The following is a 25,868-nucleotide window of genomic DNA, read 5'->3' as shown; positions in this document are numbered from 1 at the left end:
AAAATCCCTGCCTATAATTTATTTCATTTCAAGATGGCAATTTTATCCCCCTATGATTTCATGGCCAAAGTAATGTGGCTTTCATTTTTGTAAACCCTAGCGTTTCACCACAATATTCTCTCAGCACCAACTTTTGTATGTCACAGCCTAGCAGAAACCTCTCCACGGACTTGCACCAATTTGTTAACATGTTTCATTTGGCTTGCCACTCAGACTGAGGTGTGAAGTATGCGTAAACACAAACCTGTTTTAACGGCTAAATTGCGATGGGATGCCAGAGTCTTGTCAAGCCGAAATTAAGAATGAGGACTGATCACTTAAGAGGAGAGACTAGGCATCAAATGCTAAGAGGAATGTAATCCATGTTACTATGTGCATATCAAACATGACTTGTATAAAAAATATGTTTAAACAATGAATCGCGCTCTGCAAAAAGGAAAGTAGCTTCTACATTCTATGGTAGATTATGCTAATTTGTAATTTGACACGACATGAATCATCCATCTTTAAGTGCTTCCATTCAGTAATACTGATGACTAGCAACCACAATCCCACAAAAAGACTCAAGTGTCATAACAAGGAGAACGGAAAGTATCACAGCTATACCTGATCAGTCCACCATCCGAGAGGTGCTTTAGTCTCTGAGTAACACACACAAAAAAATATGTGGCACCAGCCTCAGTCAGATATCCTCGCTGTCATCTCTCTCTCCGTGAAGCAATCTGTCTCTGTCCCCTGATCACACTACCGCATCATTAAGGCGTCCTTACAAAGCGACTCAATGAGCGTGGTGTCCTTCAGTGAGGACTGATCCCAGACAGGCATCCACCGGTCAAATGCAAAGTGGTGTCGGTGTGGGGGGGACTGGACACAGCTCTCTGTCTGAGATTTAGATGTGACGGCATGCCCACTTACAGGTTTTTTTTGCCACTTCTCTGTATGCATCCCCTGCGTACTAGGTGCAAGGCTGCTAACGCATGCAGGGATTTGTGTGTGTGTGTTTGTGTGTGTACGTGTAAAGAGGATGTGGAGGCGGACCCTGTGAGGCTTACTCATCATCCAGTTCACTATCCAATCACTACCGGAGCCTCCTGGCAGTACAATGCCTCCCACACATGGCAGACCTTTTAACAACCGTCTCCGACACATAAATTAAACCTTTGCTTATTACAATCAGCCGCAGCTGTTAACCCACGCCGACGTGATGCAATGTAGACCTGGCAGGAGGCTGACGATCAGCAACAACTGCACACAGATGACATCACGTAAGCCTAATTCACTATGATGCTCTAATTACTCCATTCATTAGCGGTTAACACATGCCATGTTGAAGGCAAACAGGCTTACAGCTGGGCAAACACTTAGATTTAAGCTTGAGGTTCAGCTGTAAAGGGCTGTGTGCTTTACCTCTTGAAGTGAAAACCCTGAGGTCAGACCAACTCATCATGCACCACGTGTCCCATTTCACCCTGTGGGCTGTGCAAGAACAAAGCAAACAGTGTCTAATGATATTGTATCTGTTTAGGTACAAAAATATCACCAATTATGCAAAACGCACCCATACAACATACATTCATAACAACAGCTATGAACAACATAAAGCTTACAGTATCTCCCGATTGGCTGCCTTTGAAACAAGTCTGGTACAAAGGGATGTGTAATCAACAGTCTGTAACAAAATAATGTCCAAATCACGCAAATTTGCAAAATCTGTGAGGGTTTTTTTTTCAAGATATGGATGTAAAATCTACTGTTGCCACACCTGTTCCTTCCTTCCTTCCTGCAGCAGAACGGGCCCTATAAGACTCGGATGTTCTTGCAACAAGATGAATGTGAAACAAAAAACTGACACAATAACATCAGAAAAACATGAAGGAATCAATCCAGTGAGCGAGAGATCATAAATGCAATTTCGTTTTCCGGGGAGGATTTTTTTAAATCAAGAAACAAGAAATTGTTTAGTAGACGCAGATATTTAAGAGAAATTGGCACTAAAATATTCTGACAGGTTAAAAAGTTTTTTCTAAGATTGTGATTCAATTAGAGGATGTTCTATGATAGATTACGAATAACTTCCTCTCTGATGAAAGTTTCCACTGGAAAAATGAGCATATGGCTAATATCAGCTGCCTTATCCAAATCCCACTGCAGGTCTGGTGTCTGTCCTATGACCAAAAAGGCCAATCTGTTAAAAGCCTTGTAAGAGCAACAGTAAAATATGAGACAATAAAGGAAAGTATTTCACCTGAGCCAGAGTTCAGCTCCCATGAGCAGCATGAGCTATGGGATAACAAGTATATTTGGCTTACAATATCAGCTTTTTTTTTAAATGTCTTTATGTTTTCTAGCAACATCTGGGAAATCTGTCTTTGCACTCTATAAATAATACTGTTAAGTTATTAATATATCACCAACCTCCTGGGAAGACAAAATGACAGATGAAGAGATCACCCAAAATGGACAAATTCTAGGGGATATTAAATATCTAAAAGAGTCCAGTGATCAAATATGACACCTTGTGGTAGAAATAATCTATTGCATTCAGGCATGAGCACAAGATTCCTACTCCCTGGGAAGCAGATGTTCATTATCTTATGACAACTTTATCAGGTGTTTAGACAGTAACTTGGCACAACTACACAGTTACTCTAGGCTGCAAATTTGGATCAAAACATTTAGACTTAAAATATTAGAGAGAATCCTTTATTACTCATATCTAACTTGCTTGGAGAGCTCTAATGCTAACCCTACATTTGGGTTTATTAGTTCCCAACCTATTATCCTAATACCCTTAATGTTTTGATAAAAAACAGGCTATGGCAACATTTCACAACAGCAATTGGCCCAAGTTAAGCATGGGAGGAGGAACAAGATAAACCAAGGATGAACAGCTCAATCATTAATGAACCAGGTGTCCATTCATCACTCTTGATTAATTGTGATGTTTGGTGGTTTGATCTGCTGAGAACCGGTTTCCGTCTCTTCACCGCAATGATGTAAAAGGTAAAATGATATGAACAAAAGAGACTGCTTCCAGCTGCGCGGGGCTGAATCAGACAAAGGCCCAGGACTGCAATACATCAAAGGGCATAATGTGCTTTGGACTTTCATATTTTACATGATTTGTAATGGTTCAAATAAGCTATCCGCACTGGCAGTTTGTACTCTGTAAAGTGATATGCTTTGATGATTCCAAATGCACAAAACTGTTCTTTAAAACATTTATAAAATAATAAAAGTACTTTTTCTATCTATGAGCTGATGCAGAAGAATGTTGTCTATGCTTATGACATGTATTTAAGTTATCCAGTTTACCTTTTAGAACAATATGTGGTCCACCTTCTCAGTCATCAGAGATTTAAACTGTATCTCTGTCTTCTTCAGAGAAGCAGCTTATAAACAGAGTTAAATTAATTATCTTCCACCAACATTAAATGAAATCTACATTAGATTCATGACATTATTTGCTATCAACGTTATCAATGTGTGGTAGTAATTGCGTTGTTTCCTGTTTTTCTGAGAGGGACCATATTTCAAAATAGTTGTTGTGTTGATTGCAGAGGTGTTTATGGCACACATTCACGGTAAACTGAGTAAATGAGACGTGTGTGTGTGTGTGTGTGTGTGTGTGTGTGTGTGTGTGTGTGTGTGTGTGTGTGTGTGTGTGTGTGTTTACAGAAAATTAAATCTAAATTGTGATTCATCTTGAAAGGTGTTTCTCTCCATGTTGTATTGGCTTAAACAAGCACCAACAGCATGGCCCAGCTTCAGTCATTCATCAGTGCCTGTGACCAATTCAGTGGCCAGATGCAGAGCACAAGACGGCGCAGGCACAGAGAGTGGGGGGGTGCCAAGCACATGTATGCTCCATCAACCACACAAACACTTCGCATCATGAAAATATCCTTCCCCATCCAGAGTGACCTGGAGCAAATGTTTATAGTGCAAAATAAACTATAGTATCCAGACATTTTGAAGAGTCTTAGCATTCAAAACAGCATGAATATTCACTTTTAGGCTGCCGTGGCTCGTGCAACAAGAGCCGCAAACTTTAAAGCAACTCACCATTTCTGCCCACGGAAGGTGAAAAAAGCGTAGCCCTTAGGAGAAGATATTTTCAGAGCTTGCTTTGTCCGGTGTGGAGGCTGTAACCGTGGTACACTGCTTTTCTGTTTACCGCTGGGGAAAACATCCATCGATTTTTTTTTGTCCTTTCTCGGGAAAATTTACGAGGAAAAGGATTTCGCTGTGTGAATTGAGACGGACCGCGCATGCGCAGTCTGTGGTCATCCTTGGCCGCTCTGCTAGTTTCTCTAATCATTATCATTCAAACATGATTTACTGAGCCCCTTTATGTTTTAAGGTATTATGCAAATACAAATGGTGAACCATTTTAAACCTAACCTATGAACATTATAAGAATATTAGTAGGATTGACGAAGTAACCTATTATGTTCATATTTTTTACAAAGTAGAAATGCCTGTGGGTAAAAGGTCCCCACTGCAAGTAAAAGTGTTGTTTTGAAACTCTTACCTAAGTTGAAACACAGAAGTATTAGCAACAACATCTGTTTAAAGAAGTAAAAGTAATCATCAGGCTGCTGTATTTTTGGAGTAGCCTAATATGTAGGCTATGCATTAGGCTACTGTTATTTACAGAACTTTATGTTGAAGCTTTTGAAAATCTTTCAAATTTTAACTTCTTTTGATACTGTACGACAGTTTTATGTATTAAATTAATATATAATGCGTCATGTTTCATGAACTTAGGAGGCCTTATATCTTTTTGAGTATAACACTTTGATCTTCAGAGTAACTTGAAGTCAAATTGCATTGAAAGTACAATATTCGGAACTTTAGTAGGCCTAAATACCGTTTCTACCACTGAATATTGGTATTAGGCCTATATAAAATATGAAGTGGAGGAAGGGTTACTAAAAAACAAAAGTGACAATAAGTTATCCTATAAATCCTTAGTTGAACAGTGAAAGCTATAAGTGAACCTCAGGAAATAAAAATATGATAGAAAGAAAGATAAAGTGGCTGTTTCCTGTGTGTCTGACCATATTTTATTTTGTGGTGTGTCTAATTTTATCTCAATCACTTTTTGTCTTTTATATTAATGCACATAACTCTAGGCCTATAGTTAGCATATAACAGAGACAATTAATTGCACACAAGGCCATAGGCCTAAATATTAGACATTTTAAATTATATTTATAATCCTGATTAATAGTCCTACTGAATATTGAGTGATGTAGTCACAGCAATGTCTTGTCTCCAATGTCTTGTCTGTTATGTTAATGTATCATAAGTGTCTTATAAGAACAGCTGCCCAATCGTGTCCTGTTACTTCAAATTCAGTGGACTACATTACACTATGGGAAAGCCTAACAATTAGTGTTAGCCAAATGCAGAAGCCCAAAGAACACGGTGCAAACAAAGAGTTGTACTCCTTGTAAACACGCATGCAGGCGCCTCATTACCAACGGAATGGGTGATGAGCTGTCAGGTAACAAGTCTTGAGGACACATGTCAATTTCCTTTAATGTTCTCAGCTACTTGTTAAACATGAAAGGGGGTGGGTGAGGGTATATAAGACACCCCTAATCTCCCAGGAGAGGAATTTGTCATTAACCGGGCCAAAAACATGCGCTCATTGGGACCTCTTGCCGTCGCGCTGCACGTATCTCTGCTGGTGCTGCTGGCCCAGGGCGCTCACAAAGCCAGCAGGGATGAAGGAGTTTATAGGTCGCTGCAGCGTTTTTCCGTGGCGGACCGATCCACCGGGTTCCACCTGCCAACCTACATGATGCACCTCTACAGGAATTTCAAGTCAAACTTTTCCAGGCCTGTGGATAAAATGGAGCAAAATGCGGCGAAGCGAGCAGACACCGTGAAGAGTGTGATGGCTAAAAGTAAGACTTTTTTTCCCCGAAATTAATTGCCGTTTGTGTGGGAGCAGGGGGGAAAAGATGATGGATACATTTATAGTCTAAAAACCACAGGGAGATGACGTCTTTTTAATACAGTTTTGGTGAAGTCAGATCTTTATTCCATTTAGAGGCCCTCCGAAATGTTAGGTCTTTCTTTTTTAATGCCTTAAGTGTCCTGTCAAAAGCTGCGTGCCAGACGACCTCAGAGGGTTCCAATCCACATCTCGCTCAGTGGGGTGAATAACCATGCAGGGATCAGCGTGTGAAAAGGCCGGTTTTCTGTCTAATTCTCAAAGCAAACCTCCTTTTTTCTTAAATAGGTGATGTTGATTAGATATCTCGCCAGACATCCCCCTATACAAATCCCTTGTTAAGTCAAATCAACAACTTCCCTCAGTTCTTTCTTCACACTTGGCTTGATTAGATTAGAGCTCGGGATTTAATGGCACTGGCAGCCCCACAGAGGGACAGCCCTCCCCGCTGTTGAATCCGATTCCACGTCGCTGCTAGGTGTTAGAGTTATTACCTATTTTGTTTGACTGAGGATATGCAGAAGCCAGGAGAAGGCAAGGATGTGTTACACGATTGGTTTCGGGCGTTTGCAGTGTTTGTAGTTTGAGTGGATTAATAGCGAGGGTGGTTTGCACTTTTGATCAACAGTCTAGCTAGGGCCAATACACTGGACAATGCAGAAGATAAATGTTTAAAATGCTTTAATCCTTTAGATTAATTCGAACCACACCTGTTCGTTGAATCACAATGACGCTCATTACAGCTGTGGGCGCAGCAAGACCAGAGGAACAATGACTATTATTGTTCTGTTTTTAAAGAGGCCCTATACGTGCAGCTTTGATTTGCTTCAAATCTCCATCAATACGGGCATTGATCACGAGGTAGAAGTTATCAGAGTAATTTTATTTTGAATTGTTTAATTATACCTCACTTTGCATAACAAAAGATGTGGCTGGCCTGGACCTAGCCTACACATTAATCGTATCCATACATATCATAGTTTTGCCACATTGCAGACTCGTTACTATTAAAGTATTTTATAATAGCCTAATATTCACCGATAGATTGTGTTTGGAGTACAGACGCACAGTAGACTTAATGACAATTTGCTGCTATGTTGGCTGAAATTTACATGGATCGATTTATTTAGAATTTAGTTTTTCATTTTCTGATATTCACTCATTCATTCATAAGCCACATGTGCCTATTTTCCATCACTGTAGTCTGACAAATGTATTAAGACAGTAAATGTCCTGTTTTATAAATAAATACTATCTACAGGAGCAAGTCTTACATCGCTTAGGGAGATATGCATAAATACATTTACCTACATTTAAATAAAACATTATAGAACATAAAATGTTGGTTTGTGCCTTTTCCTTCTACAGCAGGTGGATGTTGTTTTGTTCACTGGCACTTTAATTTGTGTGATGTCATTGCATTATGTGTGCTATGCATTATTTCCACGTGGCTGGACCTAAACATAACATTAATCTTACAGTGTTTTAAGCCTTCAGATACAGTTTGCATCCTTATCATGCTAATCTCTCTTTTCACTACACCAGGTTTGACGTACACACAGAGCCGCTGGATTGCAACCTTTGACCTCCATGCCCTGTTGGCTGACAAACAGATCCAGGCTGCCGAGATGAGAGTCAGGCTTCCGCAGACACCAAGTGCTTCAAACATCACCGTGGAGGTTTATCACCAGGCGTGCCGTAAGCACAAGAGCTGCCAAGAACAGCAGCTGGTGGGCCGGCTCACTGGACCCTCGCTGGTCACTTCATCCCAGAGCTGGAAAGTGTTCAACATGACCAGTCCTCTCTTGGGCTGGCTCAGGCAGAAATCCACAGTGAGAAAACGACACCAAAGGGTTTCGAGGAGAAGGGGCGCGGTAACGATGAAGAGAGGCCTGCCGTTTCCCGATCAGCCCGTCTATGTGGCGAGCACGAGGAAAGAGCAGCAGGACGTGAGCGACCAGGCCTTGATGGTCGTCTTCTCATACACTGGCTCTGATGAAAACTCAAAGGCCAAAGCGAGCTTGCTCCACACAGCTGAACAATCCAAGTTCTTGTCCCCCGCCGAAATCAAAAAGGCCCGCTGGCCAAAGAGGCGAAGGAGCAAACGGGGCCAGAGAGAACAAACAGTGAGAAGCCTGCAGGTGTCCAAGAGAGGGAGTGAGAAATCAACTCTCTGTCGCAGACTTGACCTGCAAGTAGACTTTAATCAAATCGGCTGGGGGTCCTGGATCATCTTTCCTAAACGATATAACGCCTACCGCTGTGAGGGTTCCTGTCCTGGTCCCCTGGGAGAAGACCTTAATCCAACAAACCATGCTTACATGCAGGTACGTGGTCCATCTCTCTCTCTCTTTCTATCTATCTATCTATCTATCTATTCCATTCAATAGGGCTTTATTGAAATGGAAAAACTTAAATTAACATTAGCAAGGCTACCGAGCAAACATGAAAACCAAAACATAAGTGATTGAGCAATACGAAACAGAAAACTATCTATCTATCTATCTATCTATCTATATCTATCTATCTATCTATCTATCTATCATCCATCCAATCTGAATTCAGTATGTCCTCTTAGTTAGAAAACTTCTCACGTGACAATTTCATGCTATTCTTCTGAGTCTTTGATCAAACAAAACAACCAATTTGCAACACCTTGGTTGATAGATATACAGTATTAAACATACATTAGGCAAACCCATTCATTGAGAAAATGATGAGCTGAACAATCACAATCTTATATTTGTCTGTCTTAGAATCACTATTTAAGGAGATGAGGTCTCTTAAAATGTGGAATTACATATTAAAATCCTTTGTTTTTCTCTTTCTTTTGTCCAGAGTTTACTGAGACATTACCACCCTGACAGAGTTGCAACGCCCTGCTGTTCCCCAACTAAAATGAGCCCATTAAGCATGCTGTACTATGAGAATGGAGAAATGCTCCTTCGACATCACGAAGACATGATCGTGGATGAATGTGGCTGCCAGTGACAGCGACAACAACCACCTCCAACTGTGACCTGTGTTTCTGAACACTGGAACAGCACCAAACATGCTCGGCCCGGCCGGAAGCAAATGATTTCTGGAAAAACAAAATAAAACACTTACCTAGAAGAAAAAAAGCTCTTCGATATTTGTCGCCGTGAAATGTAAGATTGCAGCCGATCTTTGTGCAGAGAGGGGATCTTCATTTGTGATGTGAGCTCTGGTTTTGTAAGAACATTGTTCATTTAAGATGTGCTGAAATACAAACTTCATCCGTTGTCACAATCTAATGTATAACGTGATTCCCCTTATCAATTTCATCGATGTAAACATGAAATGGCAACGTTGTTAAATATTCCAGCACTGTTTTTATTGTACAGTACCACTGTAAATTAATGTGTATTTATTGTGAATATTAAAGATTTGTATTTATGTACATTTTGCACACGGATTATGTATTTTTTTGGCATTTGAGCATAATGTTTTACAGAGTTTGGGCTATAGGCTACTTCATATTACAACTTCACCTGTTATTTTCAACACTGGGGCTTGGTATCAATACTATTTATTCACTTTTATAATAAGTAAGATATTGATTGAAAAAAATATTATTTGAGTATATGATACCCAGTCTAATAGCACAGCTTCCTTCGAGCTGCCTGGTTTGAATTATGCCGTTATATCCAACAATATAAACACAACACATGTCATCACTCAGGCCAAAAACTGGAACTAGTGTGTGAGAAACAAAAGAATTGATGCACCAAAACAGGTGGACTTTTCTAGTTTTAGGTGGTTTCAGTCGTCAACAGTGAGTCACCGTCAAATCCCCCCTCACAATTAAAACACGAGCATTGTGTAGTAGAGGAAAATCCAGCAAATACCTATACTGTAAAGTGACATTTAGGCGTCACAATGTAAAACCAAGTCTATTATTCTGAAGCCAGAAAGCTCATTGTATTCAAATCCTTTGAAAACACAATGACAAACGAGGGACAGACCATGGCAGTGGTCAAACTGGGAACAGTTAATAACCAGGACTCAAAGGTAAGACGGCATTTAACTTCAGGAAAAAATATGCACTTGGAAAATGTTTAATTTCTATATATATTTAGAGATGTTAAAAGTATTAGAATAGACAGGGGGAAAGCTAGTCATTATGTTTCTTTATTCCCACTCAATGCAAAATATTACCATTTGTAAAAAAAAAAAAAAAAAAAAAAGTATTCATATAGCCTACAGCAGAATTAAGTTTTTTTTAATGACTGAATGAATGAAATTAAAGACAATTTTGGTTTTGGGGAAAACTTTGAATAAAACATGATGTAATAGTTGGTCAAGTGAAAAAGTAAGTGGACCACTTCAAATGTTGAAAAATATTATTTTTAATTTGGTAGGCTATTATTCCAATGCTTGGCTTAAGACATGTAATAGGCTACTAACTAAGGCCTTATTTTTAGCTTAACTTATTCAATGCCCTTTGACCTTTTAAGGTTCTCCCTCAACTCTGATATGAAAACGTTTAAATGTGGTGACAACGTTATTTGAGTCGACAAATATTAGCTCACTAAACCATATTATATTAGTAATAAGTAAAATACTATAGGCTTCTATAAGGTGAAGTTATTACTTTTTTGGTGCTAATTAATTGAGCTATGTCGTATGCAACTTGAAAGCGCAGGAATGACGCTCATGAATAGCTTGTTAGCATATCCTAGCCGGCTTTTTGCTATTAGCCTAGCATTTGTCTTTTTTACAAACAGGGTTTTCTTCTCTTTTTACAATGTTTCTTTAAGCTAAACTTGCCATATGAGGTAGTCTGTTAATGACTCTTAGTTTTGTAATGAATAGCGCAACATTCGTGTGAATTTTCCCTCCTCGGGGCTAAAAATACACACTCACCAAATTTGACTTGTTGCAGCTGCTGTAGCTCTGTGACAGTAGCTTCTAGCTTGGGTGAGTGGCTTCCTGTCGAGGTTTTGAATAAAACAGGCATGAAATAGCCTAATGGCTAACTAGCTTAACATGCTGCGTTTGTATGTGTCTGCTGTTGCAGGCCTTAAAGCTTATGTTATGTTGGCTAATAACTCACTGTATAATTTGCTACTCAATTGGTCCAGTAATAGGCAGGCTATAAGGTGCATTACCCAGTCCAACGTGAATACCGGTGTTCGGTCCTGGCACCTACATTTATGCATGTGTTGGGAGAATTTCCACATTTTATTACATCTCTATAACCACTGAATTGAATGGCACATTCAACATTTAAATTCAACTTCAGGGAATTACTTGTAGGTCTAGAGTCGCCTATATCAGTAGGCTAGTAGGCCACCTAGTCCTGTCCTTCCGGCTGAAAGCATAAAAATCTACAAAATTTGCATTATTTTCATATCCGGAGTTATTAGGCCTAGTTGTAATTATTTTATAGGGAGTAGGCGTTCCTTTGGTGGTTACTGGTAAAGCCTATAGCTGTTTACTTATACATTACCTTTAAAAGTCTAAAAACGTAATACTTCGAATGAATGCTTACAATTGGGTATTTGTGCATTATTGTATTGCTATAGTGAATAGCCAAATTTCAGGTAGGCCTACTCCTGAAGGGAAATATACAATTATACAGAAAATATTTGGAAACAAATAACATGGCTGAATATAGCAAGTGGTTGAACTGCATGAAGATGAATGGACACTTTTGTTATGATACAGTGTCATAATTAGTCGCGGTAATTATTATTCTGTAATTAAAAAGTCTGTAACAAAAATTGGTTTGTAACAAAAAGTAGCATAATATTGCATGACTTCCCTTAGGAACACTTGTAGCAAAAACAAATGGCTCGGGGACTTAACTTGTTTTGGAGTATAACAGAACTACTAAGTACCGGTAATCATTCAACTTGGTCTGAAAACAGCAATTACTTTACTTTTTAAAACCGCAATCTTTGAATGAGTGAATGCGTGTAGTGGGGTATTTTTGCATTGTTTTATTGCTGCTTTCACAAGTGAATGATGTTAGAACCTCAGAAATGTACAATTATACAGAAAATCTTAAGAAACATTCAGAAAATTGAGATTTACCAGGATACATTTGTACTGTTATAGTGTCATTAATATAAGTTGCTGTAATGATTATTGTTCAGCTGTCATACACAAAAATAAATTCTGTAAGTAAAAGTTTTAATCATAACTTCCCTTAGGAACACTTACAGCAGAAAAATGGCTGAGGCAGTTGCAAACGTGGCCCGGAGGATTAATGCAACCGTTGAGGAGGAGAAAGATAGTTTGGGTAAGACTTCCTACACACAACCTTCTCTTTGTCTCTCACTCTTTCTGATGTCTCCCATCTCCTTAATGAGAAGCCGTGATTAAATATTCTGGTCGATGATGTTTTATAAATTCACCAGCAGGTGGTGACATAGGCATACACTTCTTTTCTCAAATAACCGTAACTTTAAGATCCCAAAGTGTGCGTTAAATGGTCATTCATTTGAAACATTATTATCTTGTGTTGATGCCGGTTGATCTCATAATCACGTTCTTCTCCTCTGCAGACCTGTCCAACTGCAAGCTCATTTCTTTCCCAGATGGTGTGTTCAAGGTCCTCAAATGTGTCTCAGAAAACATCCACGTTGTCACATTGGCTGACAATGAGATGAAGACCATGTCCAGCAAGTTCTTTTCCACCTTCACTCAGCTGAGAGGTAGATGATTTTACGCTGAGGCTTTGTAATTCAGAAATGATTGTCTTGTTGTATTGCTGTTGATCTCATGGATGTTGATGGAGTGTCTTCGTGCTGTGATGAAAGAACAGTCAAGTGACGCCTTGATTACAGTACTCTTGTCTTGTGATGCCTTACAGAACTGGACCTGCAAGGGAACGTTCTCACCAAGCTGCCCGACACCATGGAAGAAATGGAGCATTTGACCAGCATCAATCTGGCTAATAACAGCTTCTCCATCTTCCCTGATAAGCTTACTAAAATAGCCACTCTGGAGAGGATTAACCTTGAGGGAAATAGAATCACAGGTATAGTAATAATACTATATTAACACAAGGGGTTTTATATGTGTGTATGACCTGGTTTGAACTTAAGTTAACTCTTTGTTATTATTTGAATTATTGCCCCACAGAAATACCATTGGAGAAGTTGTCTGCCATGCCGGCTCTGAAGTGGCTTAACGTGAAGTCGAACCCTCTGGACTCAAACACTCAGTCTGCTCTGCAATCTCCCCACAGCTTTGACATTTTGTCAAGGACAGAGTCCTAATATATGTCACATGACATATTATATTCACCCATATACTGTAGACTGCATGCTGTGTGCCTTTTAACTACCGGTACTTCAGTCGGATGCTACAGTGTGCCTGAGAGACAAAAAAAACATTCTTGAAGATGTTGACCTGAAGAGGATATCACAATTGGTTTTACAAGAGACAAGAAACAGGGGTTTAAAGATGGCGTCCTCCTTGACTGAGTTAAAAAGAGCTGAAGTTGCGATCAAGTACATCTTTTTGACCCTTTGAAAGTTTTTTGTCTCAATTCTGATATTAGCAATGCCTTATTTATTACTTTTGATAGTATCAAAAAGTATTTTCAATTAAAAGATTAGAGGCTGGGAACTGCAATCCAGTGTTCTTATTTTTCACTTGATGACAGATTTTGTCGAATGAATTTTGTTACATGACACACAATGGTTTACAGATGTGTTGTGTGTGTGTTTTATTTCGGATTACCTTAAACTTTGATTTGTCTGATTCCCATAAATAAATGATTATTAATTAATTATATTAAAATGTCAAAAAATAGTAAAATCTGCTTTCTACAATTTTTCTGAGCCCAATATGAAATATCGTGTTTTGTCCAACCAGCAGTCCAAAACGAAATAATACATTTACAATGATATAAGGAGAAAAACAATTTATCTTCACCTTTGAGAAGCTGCGACAGGGGAATGTTTAGCATTTGGACAAACGATAAATTTTTTATTAAATAGTTGCCTATTAATCATCTGTTGATGCACTAATAGAATAATGATTTCAGACCTATTTTTTGTAATTAGTAAGTGAATCAGACACTGTCCACAGCAGAGCGATTCAAAGTATTTGGCTTCAGCTTTTCAGGAATTCTTTAAGTAGCAACACTGCAGAGTCCTGATCGCCTATAAGCTGATGTTTTAGCTCCCTGTTTTTTAACCTTGTGGCATACCAACAAAGAAGAGGGAAATGTCATTTTAACAGGTGAGGCATTCGATAATGACCAGATTTTTCAGTAGATGCCTTTCTTTGTGAAATACTTTTTTAAATGCTTTTTTTTATGTTACAGTATTATGCCAGACTCTTGCGAAACCAAGAGGAATGTCTTTATTCGGCCAAAATACGAATGTCTTCTGGCCAAGGGAAATATTTAGCCATGCGGCAGGCTTTCAGCCTTACGTGACTCCTCTGCTGCCCTGGCTGTGACCTTGTGTTGTGATCATTGTGCTGCATTCTGACCCGCTGCCCTTTGATTATTATGTACCCATCTTCACCCATCTTTATAAAGAGTTACACTTTTAGATTCATGCCAAGAACCGTAAAATGGCATTCATAACCATGAAACTTTAGAGAAAGGTCATGTATTTTTATGCACCATGTTTAAAAAAAAATAGGCCCATATGTTATCAAATAGTGAAACTCAACAGACAGACAGGCACTCAGTGCATGGACATGCCACTTAATCCTGCCTTGTTAATTGGTTTACGGCTAACGCCAGTCAGCTCCATCTGTTTTCGCCTGAAAAGAGCTCTCGAGGGCCCACAGCTTACTAGAGGGAGGCTGAAAGAAACAAACACTTTACACAGGAATAAGGTAGAAACTTCACATCCACGCGTGCAGAATAGATGTGTGGCAGCCATGGAGAAGTGGTCAGAATGATTAGCTGCTGGTTACTGTTCTGACTTATTCTGTTTCCCCCTGATGTAGTCCATGAGCCAGGGGGGTTGATCGGTATCATTTTGGGGACAATTGCTATCATGGTTTTTTGACAAGGTATAAACCCCTAGTACTAGAAAAATCACGATAGCAGTGACGGGTTGGTAGCGAAATCACTTTTTTCAGCTCATGAAGTTACTAACCCCCTAAGATAAATTGCGTTTTTTGGATCCGGTGTATATCTGGTTTAGGCTCATGGTAGGGATATTGTACATATTCTGTAATATGATGCTTGGTATCACTGGAAAGGGGACCTTTGAGGCTTTCATTTAAGCCCAATACTGAATCTGTCTGACAAACACAGAGGTCACAAGACCTCTTTAAACCAGAAATATAACACATTTTCTCACAAGTTCCGCCGAAACAGTATGCTTTCTTTCATTCCTGTTGAATGAAAGAACACCAGGGACACAAAACTCAACAACTTCAGTACTCAAGGCACTCTGATGATTCAGAAAATGTATAATATACCCATACTATTTATTTGTGAGAGGTGATTATGAGCCTTAAATTAGACTTGTGCAACCAGTACAAGTCTTCAAAATAGAATGGAGTGGATAGAATGGACAAATAGGGAGCCCTATTAGTCCAGCAGATATCTGAATGCATTTAGCTTTTTTTGATACAAACATGAGCTCTGGCACACTGTTAGAGCATGCCCTAAGAAAGATTTTTGGCTATAGGGCCATCACCAATTTCTCTTATGGTTGCTATGGCAATCATTTTAAAAAATGGCCGCCATTTGCTGTTACAGTATCAGTAGCTTGGGTTGTAGAGCACCTAGGATCTTGATTATGGTGTCTAATCCTACATTTTCAAGGATGAAAAAGGCAGTGGTGCTATTTCAAACATGCTAGAAAGTGCCCAACTTCATATATCTGGTATTCAGGGAACAAAATTATGGTAAAACCTTCAAATAGTAGCGGAGTTATGCGTATTTTCATGAAATACAGAATCAGTTCATGAGTTGTGTTCCTTACAGCTCTGGAAAAAATTGAGAGACCACTCCAAAAGTTCAGTGTCTCTTGTTTTACTCTTTAAAGGCATATGTTTGAGTAAAGTGAACATTTTGATTTTATAATATAAACTACCAGCACTGACAACATTTCTACCAAATTCAAAATAAAAATATTGTCATTTAGAGCATTTACAATGAGTGAAAAATCCAGACTGGTCTCTTAATTTTTTCCACGACTGTATATACTTACAAGTAAATATATATTTCAAAGCCTGACCAATACTTCGGTTTAGCCTGTTTGAGAGGTGTAATTGCTATTTTATCCATGTAACCTACTCTGAGTAATTCAACATTGCTCTAGGTTCCGAAGGAGAAAAAAATTAATTAATTAATAAAAAATTACCACAATGAAAGTACCAGGCAAGGTAAGTTGCAAGCAGTAACTTTTACTCATAAAGTTGTAGGTAACACCCAAAACACATATGCATATTCATCATTTGAACATACAAAATTGGCCTAATTCTACTTGTACAAGAATGAGGAATGCTAAACTACATACAAACATATCTGGCATTCAGGGAATTAAATCACAATAAAACCATCATCACATTTATAATTGTTTCTGAAAACACAGTCCACCAGAGTGGCAAAGGGAACTATACTGAAGTGCTGCCTTGACACATTAGCAATGTCCACTGCACCACTTTTTACATCCACAGCAGAGGAGTTCGCGACAGGCCTGGGTCCCTTCTGGAAGTGTTGTCCAACCATCATCTGTCCCTAACAGTGACAAGCTTGATAGGCAGCTGTCTTGTGTACTGAATCAGTGCTGCTAGTGTTGGGGGGAGTCCCTCAATTGATGTTCCTTTCTGGGTGAAGAGCTGCTTCATGCCTGATTGACAGATCCCTGGCTGCTGCTGCGGTCATATAGCAATACAACAAATCGCTCCAGAGGCTCCATCCAGTTGTCTATGGAGTCAGGTGTGGCAGCAAAGGCACAGAAAGTTATAGTGACATCTTCAAAGCTCCTCCATGTATATGCAGTTTTCTTACCCCTGCCACCAAAAGATGACTCTGTGTCACATCCAGTAAAGGCATGGAACCCCGGCAAGGCGATACATCGTTCTGGACCTAGTGCCCTTGCCATCTTGTGAGCTGCTAAATGCCGAAACTCTTTCCAGCTCCAAAGGCAACCCACAGCTCATTGATGTTGAGAGAGTGGGCTGCAGTTCCTGCCAGCACTAACACATCTTTGTCAACTGTGCGTATTGATACACTGTTATACCCTTCCTTCACAGCATCTCCAAGGTGCAGTAGGATGCGGGTATCAGCCTTCTCATGTGTGAATGGTGCAAGACCTTCTACATCTCGAGGCTGAGTGCAGAGGACTTCAGCATGATGGGTGCTAATCACTTTTTTTTCAGTGTTGAGGGATTTCAGGGTAGCAAGGAAGGAGAACAGTTCAGCCTTGTTGTCATCAATGCGAAAAAACTCTGGCCAGTTTCCAGGAATGGCACTCGACGGCTCAACTCTTCTACAAACTCCACTTCCTCTCTTGCTGCGTGTTTTAGGCCTGTAGACTGTCAGGGAACTATTGATCCCACACAACATCCACTCTGTTGACATGCTCCAGCTTAGACAGGATGTATGGTGAGAACACCTTCTGTGCATATTCAGAAAAGGTCTCAGCAGCACCAGGTCGTAGCATGTTCACGAGAGCAGCCCCATCAAGTATGTTGACCTGTACTATGGAGTTGGATTTGTTCTGTTGTGATGGAATCAGGTTCTCCAAACAGCCCACCAAGTCTTGGTTCCAGTTCTTAGCTTGCCCATTTGTTACGATGCCGGCGGACACGCCTGGTTTTCTTGCAAAACAAACTCAACCAGACTTCCATCACACATCTGGGATACAATATAAAGCTGAGAGAACTGGGAGCAGTCACTCTTCAGGGATGAGAGCTGTTGGGACCTGGACTTCTCTCGGACTGGAGGCCGGCTGAATAAAGGGGAGGCTGTTCCTTTTGATGGGATCTTTGACTGCTAAAGTAAATAACCAAGGCACGATCTTGGTCAGGGCATCTATATAGAGCTGGAAGTTGGCCTCTCTTATTGATCAAACATATATATCATTAACTCTATTTCCAGCTGCAGGACAATGGACCAGAAGTGGAATGGGGGACATGACAAAGCTCTTTCACTGCACCAATCTTCCAAGGACATAGGATTATTTCCCTCCTCCTGGTCATTTATGTAATCAGTGCAAGCCCTCTGCAGGAGAAGATATAGGCTGCTGGCTGTGACCTGATGAGCAAGGCGGGTGGGTGTCACGTGACAGGCTTTCAGAAAGGAATCGGCTGTCCCTTTTGTAGCAACTCCAGCTTGCAGAAGTGCTCTTGTCCACCCGCTACACTCCAAGATGTGTCATCTTTATGTGGAACCCACCAAACATGAGAATAAAGTTATCTTCACCATGAGTTGCTGGTCAAGTCCACTGGATTTGTTTTGCCACTGCGTACAGAGGTTGATCCAGAGTGTTGATTGTTACCTGACCAGGACTAAGAATCTCCACTGCCTTCTTCACCACATTCAAAAATGGCGAATCATGGCGACAAGATTTGGCTTGGTCATAGAAAAGGGGAAGTAGAGAAGTGAATGTGACACTACTCTTTGGTATTGCATTTGGTAGTTGAAGGCATGCGTGGTATGCAGCCCATGAGATGGGTTCATCCCCTTGGAGGGTGTCAGTGGCCAGCACAGTTTTCATCTGCTCGAGCCACTTGTGAAATAAACAAGTGCAGTGGGTGATGCTGTATTTATTCATTAGGGCTGAAGTAGTTTCATTAGTGTGATAGTAGTCCTTGTGTTTAACGGGCACAAGCATACTAGTAAAATGTAACATACCTGTATTCTTTCTGCATGGCTTGAGGCATCAGCTGACAGTCTACTTTGTTGGGACCCTCAACCTTTGGTATAGGTATCCATTTGACTACTTCACACATCCTTTCCAATAACTGTCACAGGACCAGTTACAGACATTTTAACGGAGAACCACTGACAGTGGATTGATTAACCGGAAGTGATCACAAAACAGACCGACTAAAAGGACTATTGACAACACTCATTTATTTTGAATTGCCCATATTTTTATGTTCAAATGATGAATATATGTGTTTTGGGTGTTACCTACAACTTTATGAGTAAAAGTTGCTGCTTGCAACTTACCTTTGCCTGGTACTTTCATTGTGGTAATTGTTTATATCACTTAGCTCCTTCGGAACCTAGAGTAATGTTGACTTACTCAGAGTGGGTTACACAGATAAAATAGCAATTACACCTATCAAACAGGCTAAACCGATGTATTGGTCAGGCTTTGAAATAGATATTTACTTGTAAGCATATAAGGTCAGCACACAACTCATGAACTGATTCTGTATTTCATGAAAATATGCATAACTCCGCTACTATTTGAAGGTTTTACCATAATTTTGTTCCCTGAATGCCAGATATATGAAGTTGGGCACTTTCTAGCATGTTTGAAATAGCACCACTGCCTTTTTCATCCTTGAAAATGTAGGATTAGACACCATAATCAAGATCCTAGGTGCTCTACAATCCAAGCTACAAGATACTATAACAGCAAATGGCGGCCATTTTTTAAAATGATTGCCATAGCAACCATAGAATAAATTGGCGATGGCCCTATAGCCAAAAATCTTTCTTAGGGCATGCTCTAACAGTGTGCCAGAGCTCATGTTTGTATCAAAAAAAGCTAAATGCATTCAGATATCTGCTGGACTAATAGGGCTCCCTATTTGTCCATTCTATCCACTCCATTCTATTTTGAAGACTTGTGCTGGTTGCACAAGTCTAATTTAAGGCTCATAATCACCTCTCACAAATAAATAGTATGGGTATATTATACATTTTCTGAATCATCAGAGTGCCTTGAGTACTGAAGTTGTTGAGTTTTGTGTCCCTGGTGTTGTTTCATGCCACAGGAATAAAAGAAGGCATACAGTTTAGGCGGAACTTGTGAAAAAACGTGTTATATTTCTGGTTTAAAGAAGTCATGTGACCACTGTGTTTGTCAGACAGACCCAGTACTGGGCTTAGATGAAAGCCTTAAAGGTCCCCTTTCCAGTGATACCAAGCATCATATTATGAAATATCAACAATATCCCTACCATGAGACTAAACCAGATATACACTGGATTCCAAAAACGCAATTTATCTTAGGGGGTTAGTAACTTCATACGCTGAAAAAAGTGATTTCGCTACCAACCCGTTACTGCTATCGTGATTTTTCTAGTACTAGGGGTTTATACCTTGACAAAAATCAGTATGAGCCTTTGTCCCCAAAATGATACCGATGGCCCAAATTTGGGGCCCTGGCTCATGGACTAATGTGTGCGTACGCTTGTCTTTTACAGATGCCAAATATCGTAAACACATTGGAGCATACGGAAGCCAGCTCCAGCTCTATCATCTGGCCTATACTGTTTACTCCAACCCTGTTGTCACACGCAGGGAGATGTCAGGTGTTGGCTTAAGCAGTGCGCATGCCTGCCCCCTCTGTCTCAATGACTGTCAGTCAGGAGCTTCTTAGTCCTCCTGCATTAGTGCTCAGACCACATAGGCAGAGTTTGAACCCAACGGCAGACATGAGCTTTACCATCGAGGAGAGGGGCAAGCCGAACACCCATGACTACAGGGTGTTTTTCAGTAAGCACAGCTCTTTGAATGGACTGGTTTTTCTGTGTTACTTTAGTCATTTTAATAACTTCTTGATTTGCTTCTGCAATATCTATGTTCATAGGTCATTCTAGAGCTTTTTAAGGTATCTCACACTTTGATGTTGTGTCAGGGTAGTATAGGCTACTATTGATGCTCAAAGAAATTCATTCCTCCTTTTCATAGAAAACTCTGCAGGCAAGTACATCTCTCCATTCCACGACATTCCCGTCTACGCCAATGAATCAGAGGTGAGCAGCGTGTTTCACAGTTAATACTTCCTCTTCTTTTGAAAAGTACAGTTTAAAAGCTTGTTAACACATTCTCCTTAACGTCGGTTGTTGTACACCTACTATTTTCAGTTTAAAAAGCATAATATTGTACTCCAGGTTACCAAAATGAGCCACATTGAGCAGCACCTTCATACTACGACATTGGGCCTTAATGGTGAAATAAGGATCTCATCACAGGTTCAAGACAATGTGCTGTTATATATGTCAAAATGGTTTTGCTCCTGTCCATTCACTTTTATAGTGTTAAACCGGCAATACGGGATTTATTTAGGGCACATTTCTGTTCCCACATTATCGTACTGGTAAACAATGGATGACTTGTTCTGTATGCTGTATACATCAGCCATTCCTTTCAATATATTCCTTTTGGTTTGGTGCTTAAAGATCAGTTTTATCAAAATCTATTTTAAACAGGACAGAGGTTGATCATTTTGCCACGGCTGTTGTTTCTCTTCCAATCCCTACCAGTACAGATACCGACTAAACAATTTACTGAATGGAATCGGATGAATTCTAGGTTCACATGGCAGAGTAAGAAACCGCGAGTATGTTTGAAAACACTACAGTTATCAAAAGAAAAGGGAGATATGTCTTTACCATGTCTAGAAGACTAAGGCAGCGCAATTACAATATTTAGTTTACTGGTGTATCAATGATTATGAAGCAAAATGGAAAGAACTAGAAATAAACCAACTTGATATCCCACTTCAATCCCTGCTTGGTCATACAAAGTCTAAGATCATTTATTTAGAAAAATGAAGTTAATTTACAATGGTTCCTCTCAATATCTGGTTTTGGGGCGACTGTGGCTCAGTTGGTAGAGAGGGTTGGCCGATGATCAAAGGGTTGGAGGTTCGATACCCGCCCTGCCACCTGTGTCATAGTTGTTGTGTCCTTGGGCAAGACACTTAACCCACCTTGCCTTGTGTGAATGTCGATAGTTAGCCTGCTATCGGTGTACAAATGTTTGTGTGAATGGTAACGTGGGAAAGGAAAACAGGTCTCCCTTGCAAAAGAGTCTTTGGTCTCAATGGGATATACCTGTATAAATAAAGGTTAAAAAAAAGAATGTAAGAATTTTAAATTGGAGAGAAAAGCACGAGTGCTGAGATGGGTTGAACATGAGGATGATTTTAAACCAGCACAGCTGGACTTGAGGTTTAAACAACTGACCAGGAAAGGCCTCACATCATCATATTGCGTATTTTCAACCAATACAGGCTTAGAAAGCTTCCTACACCTTCAAGAATCCCACAAATTAGACCGACAGGATTTCTACAGATATTTACAGATTAGGCATAATTTTTTGACAGAAACATAACAATTTATGATGAAGCTGATTTGGATCTCATCAATGTTTTTATTGACTCTTATAGAGGCAAAATTCATAAGAAATTGGTGTCAATATTATATTCATGTTTATAACATTCTACACTTTATATTAAAACCAACTGGGAGAAGGAAGCGAACAGAACCTTAACAGAAGATGAATGGTTAAATATATGTCAAATCAATTCTTCCACCACCAGCTCGGGCCAATGGAGATAATTGTCATGGGAAAATGCTGTAAGGTTTTTATTACTCCAAGAAGAAAGTACTTACAGATTGGCATAGCAGAATCAGGACACTGTTGGAGACAATGTAACAATACAATGGCTGACCACTATCATATATTTTGGAATTGCGCCGCAATCCAGCCCTACTGGTTAGACATAGTGTCAGAAATAAAATCTATTTTGGGTTTTGAGATCCATTTTAATTTTGGCACTCTATATTTAGGTAATATACCAACTGAACTTAACAACCAAGATAAATATCTTCTCAAAATATTACTTTTAGCCAGTAAAAAAGCAATCACCAAAAAGTGGCTAGACAAGGAACCACCATCCAAAAGAGAGTGGTCAGCAATTATAAGAGAACTATAAGAGATGGAAAAACTTACATTCACCCTTAGACTTTGTATTGATAAATGTAAGAAGTACTGGTTTAAATGGTCATCACATGAGTAAGACAAGTATGTGTTCTACGAGCACTATCACATGGAATGGTATACCGTTTTACTGTATGTATTTAAATTTTTTCCCTCCCTTCCTACTACTTCATCTGTGTATGGTCTGATTGTACTTACACTGGACTTTGAGGCATGCGTCTTGGATAAAAGCCATTAAGACTCAGCCACTTTGGTTTCCAATGCTGGATTGACTTAATTTGGACTATAAGGACTTTATCTGAATTGTGATGACATGCTGGTGATACTCTGATTTTGTGTCCATCCCCGCTTAGGAATACTAGGAATGTAACCCGTAACGTGTCTTGATTGTAGATGTTAAGCTTTATTATGCCCTTCCTTCGGTGGCCTAACTGTTTTGTTCTGTTTTTTCCAAATGTATGTGTTTTTCCCTAAAATTGAAAAACAAAAAAATAAAGTGTAAACAGGACAGAGGTATCATCCACAGGGTAACAGAACTGTTGTTTTTGTATCAATCTTGCAGAATATTTTTCACGCCGTTGTGGAGGTTCCAAGATGGACAAATGCAAAGATGGAGGTATGTATAGCCTACAGTATGTGCATTTTTTTTATTAGTTTTTTATTCAAATTGTCAATGTATAAATAAGACGTAGGTTACAGAAAAAAATCAGACAATCCACAGAGATCTATTTCCTCTGGGCTCAGTGCCTCGCTCTGTTTTTTCGTAAGTTGATGTAACTGTGTCTTTTGGCCGTCTGTTTATCAGATTGCCACCAAAGATCCTCTTAATCCTCTGATTCAAGACGTGAAGAAGGGGAATCTTCGTTACGTAGCGAATGTGTTTCCTCACAAAGGCTACATCTGGAATTATGGAGCTATTCCACAGGCAAGTCCATTATACTTGGACCATATTAGAGCAACAAAAAAAAGGGAAACCGGACCAGGCCTCTGCTCCATTAAAACATGTGCTTTTTCTTCTCCCAGACATGGGAAGACCCCAACCACAAGGACAGCGACACAGGATGCTGTGGAGACAATGATCCCATTGATATTTGTGACATAGGAAATAAGGTACTGGAAAATATCCGACCGGGCGCTGTGAAGAGACATTGAAATTAAAGTGTTCTCAGCTTTTGCCGAACGTGTGTCTTGGATTTCTCAGGTGTGCTTTCGTGGAGAAATCATCAAAGTGAAGGTGCTGGGGACACTGGCTTTGATCGACGAGGGAGAAACAGACTGGAAGGTCATTGTGATCAATACTGAGGACCCTGAAGCCGGCGACTTTAACGGTATGAAGGAACTCTTAATAGGAGGCTGCTGGCATTTCTGGTGAAATGCTATCTGTTACACAAGTTATTCTCAATCTTAGAGTTCCTCCTTTGTCATGGTATTTTTGCAGATATTGATGATGTAAGACGTCTTAAGCCTGGATACCTTGAGGCAACAGTTGATTGGTTCAGAAGATACAAAGTCCCAGATGGCAAGCCTGAAAACGAGTTTGCCTTCAATGGAGAGTTCAAGGACAGGGTACACCTTCCAAACTCATATTCACAGTATTCCTTTTTGTATTTAAAGCGTTGTGTTTTTTTTAACTTAAGACCACTGATGTAACAGTATTTGTATGTGTTTTTGGATCCATTCTGTGAAACCAATAAGCAACTAGCAAATTAAAACTTCAGTTTATATTAAGGCAATGTCACATTTTTAGGGTGGAAATTTAGGCTGCTTAATTTTTTTCCGATAATCATATCTATTTGATATTTCCTGGTTTCTTGGAGTAAGGAGATGCGATGAATTTCCCTTTGGTTATTGAAGATGAAAATGGTGTTTTGCAGGACTTTGCCCTTCAGACAGTGAAGGATACCCATGAGTTTTGGAAGGCACTGATTTCTAAGAAGACTGACGCTGGTGGGTTAAATTGGTGAGTTCAGGTCATATTCAGAATTCATGCCTTTCTGAGTCTTCTTGTAAGACGTGCCTACAGGGACAGAATATTGTTTTAGAGCTTAATTTTTTGTCTTTGTATCGCCTCTTTCTTGAATCAGCATGAACACCAGTGTGTCAGACAGTCCGTTCTGCTGCTCTGCCGGGGATGCAGAGGCTGTGGTTAAGTCTGTAAGTCTGTTTTAATTTTCTAAAGACATGTTAACAACCTAAACGTCTACCACCACAGAAACTAGCATTTTACTGGCTTTCACATAATAGAAATCCGACCCCCTGACATATGTATAAAATGATTTCTCATGGCACTTATATATTCATCACAAGCAAAGTGCATTTGTTAACAATAGAATAACACAATCAAATTATTTTACTCATTCATCCAGGCTTGTGCTTTTGGAGCAGAAGATCCCATTCCAAGCTCAGGTACGTGTTTGTACAATAAATCATACTGCTACTATACGTTTTGTTGGTAATCACATGTGATGTAATATTTTTTTTCTTTTTCAGTTGACCAATGGTTCTACTATGAGAAGTAATAAGATAAACCTGGGTGGAAACCATCACTGCTTCCTTCACGTCTTTATTACTTCAACTGACTTGAAAACCTCAGAGAAATGCATGAACTGGATCAGACAGTACCGTACGATTTTAGAATTGACAGAACATTACAAATAAACAACAATTAATCCCAATGTATTGTATTGATTTTGTTGCCACTGTCACATTGTTTCATTATCACAGACCGAATTTAGCTACAGAATAACTACAGTTGATAATGGTGTCCGATTGGGAAAAGAAAGACAGTAGAAATCATGCTCTGCCTGTAGTTGTTGAAATAAGACATGCACCCATCTGAAAAGTCCATCCAATCATTTGAATGGAAATGTAATGACTGGTGTATTTAATGTTCCCAAAAGTATCAAATGGCAGGTCATTGTCTTTGGTTGTATGTGAATAAGCCCCATGGCTGAAATGAAACAATATGCTTTATTCAGCACTATATAGGCCTTTATAGTGTGGTTAGAAACTACAGTTACTATAGTTTCCTGCCTA

The 25,868-nt window shown here is 39.6% G+C and overlaps 4 protein-coding genes across 5 annotated transcripts in view; 3 read left to right on the top strand and 1 right to left on the bottom strand.

Annotated features, from left to right (window-relative positions):
• pald1a (phosphatase domain containing paladin 1a) overlaps window positions 1-4,210 on the bottom strand; it is a 63,931-nt gene extending 59,721 nt beyond the window's left edge. Inside the window, exon 1 of one of the 2 annotated variants that reach the window (XM_080048659.1) lies at window positions 4,066-4,210. In XM_080048659.1, the coding sequence (XP_079904785.1) occupies window positions 4,066-4,196 (131 nt within the window). In that variant the 5' untranslated portion in view covers window positions 4,197-4,210. Of the gene's footprint in view, window positions 1-606; window positions 681-4,065 lie in introns of those variants that run through there. The other variant, XM_080048662.1, reaches the window with a different exon arrangement.
• A 1,440-nt stretch (window positions 4,211-5,650) lies between these two features.
• On the top strand, window positions 5,651-8,959 carry ndr2 (nodal-related 2; the record flags this gene model as incomplete). Its single annotated transcript, XM_080049469.1, has 3 exons — window positions 5,651-5,918; window positions 7,514-8,295; window positions 8,807-8,959. 3 exons carry the CDS (start codon window positions 5,651-5,653, stop codon window positions 8,957-8,959), a joined length of 1,203 nt encoding a protein of 400 aa, XP_079905595.1.
• Window positions 8,960-10,772: 1,813 nt separating this feature from the next.
• lrrc20 (leucine rich repeat containing 20) lies at window positions 10,773-13,656 on the top strand. Its single transcript, XM_080048532.1, has 5 exons — window positions 10,773-10,909; window positions 12,148-12,236; window positions 12,502-12,651; window positions 12,810-12,977; window positions 13,082-13,656. The coding sequence occupies exons 2-5, from the start codon at window positions 12,167-12,169 to the stop codon at window positions 13,216-13,218; spliced, it is 525 nt and encodes a 174-aa protein (XP_079904658.1). The 5' UTR covers window positions 10,773-10,909; window positions 12,148-12,166; the 3' UTR covers window positions 13,219-13,656.
• Window positions 13,657-20,533: 6,877 nt separating this feature from the next.
• On the top strand, window positions 20,534-25,351 carry ppa1a (inorganic pyrophosphatase 1a; the record flags this gene model as incomplete). Its single annotated transcript, XM_080048714.1, has 11 exons — window positions 20,534-20,600; window positions 20,796-20,860; window positions 23,395-23,448; window positions 23,638-23,757; window positions 23,856-23,942; window positions 24,034-24,160; window positions 24,271-24,398; window positions 24,707-24,792; window positions 24,917-24,986; window positions 25,199-25,238; window positions 25,323-25,351. Exons 1-11 carry the CDS (start codon window positions 20,540-20,542, stop codon window positions 25,349-25,351), a joined length of 867 nt encoding a protein of 288 aa, XP_079904840.1. The 5' UTR covers window positions 20,534-20,539.
• Window positions 25,352-25,868: the final 517 nt, after the last annotated feature.

This window comes from Ammodytes marinus (assembly GCF_949987685.1).
Source record: "Ammodytes marinus genome assembly, chromosome: 20".
NCBI classification, from domain to species: Eukaryota; Metazoa; Chordata; class Actinopteri; order Uranoscopiformes; family Ammodytidae; genus Ammodytes; species Ammodytes marinus.
This window is presented reverse-complemented; position numbering and strand designations above follow the sequence as displayed.

Coding starts and splice junctions, on each gene's coding strand:
- lrrc20 (XM_080048532.1), top strand. CDS start 12,167: ATGGCTGAGGCAGTTGCAAACGTGGCCCGGAGGATTAATGCAACCGTT. Junction 12,237..12,501: donor GGAGGAGAAAGATAGTTTGG/GTAAGACTTCCT, acceptor TCTCCTCTGCAG/ACCTGTCCAACTGCAAGCTC. Junction 12,978..13,081: donor TGAGGGAAATAGAATCACAG/GTATAGTAATAA, acceptor ATTGCCCCACAG/AAATACCATTGGAGAAGTTG.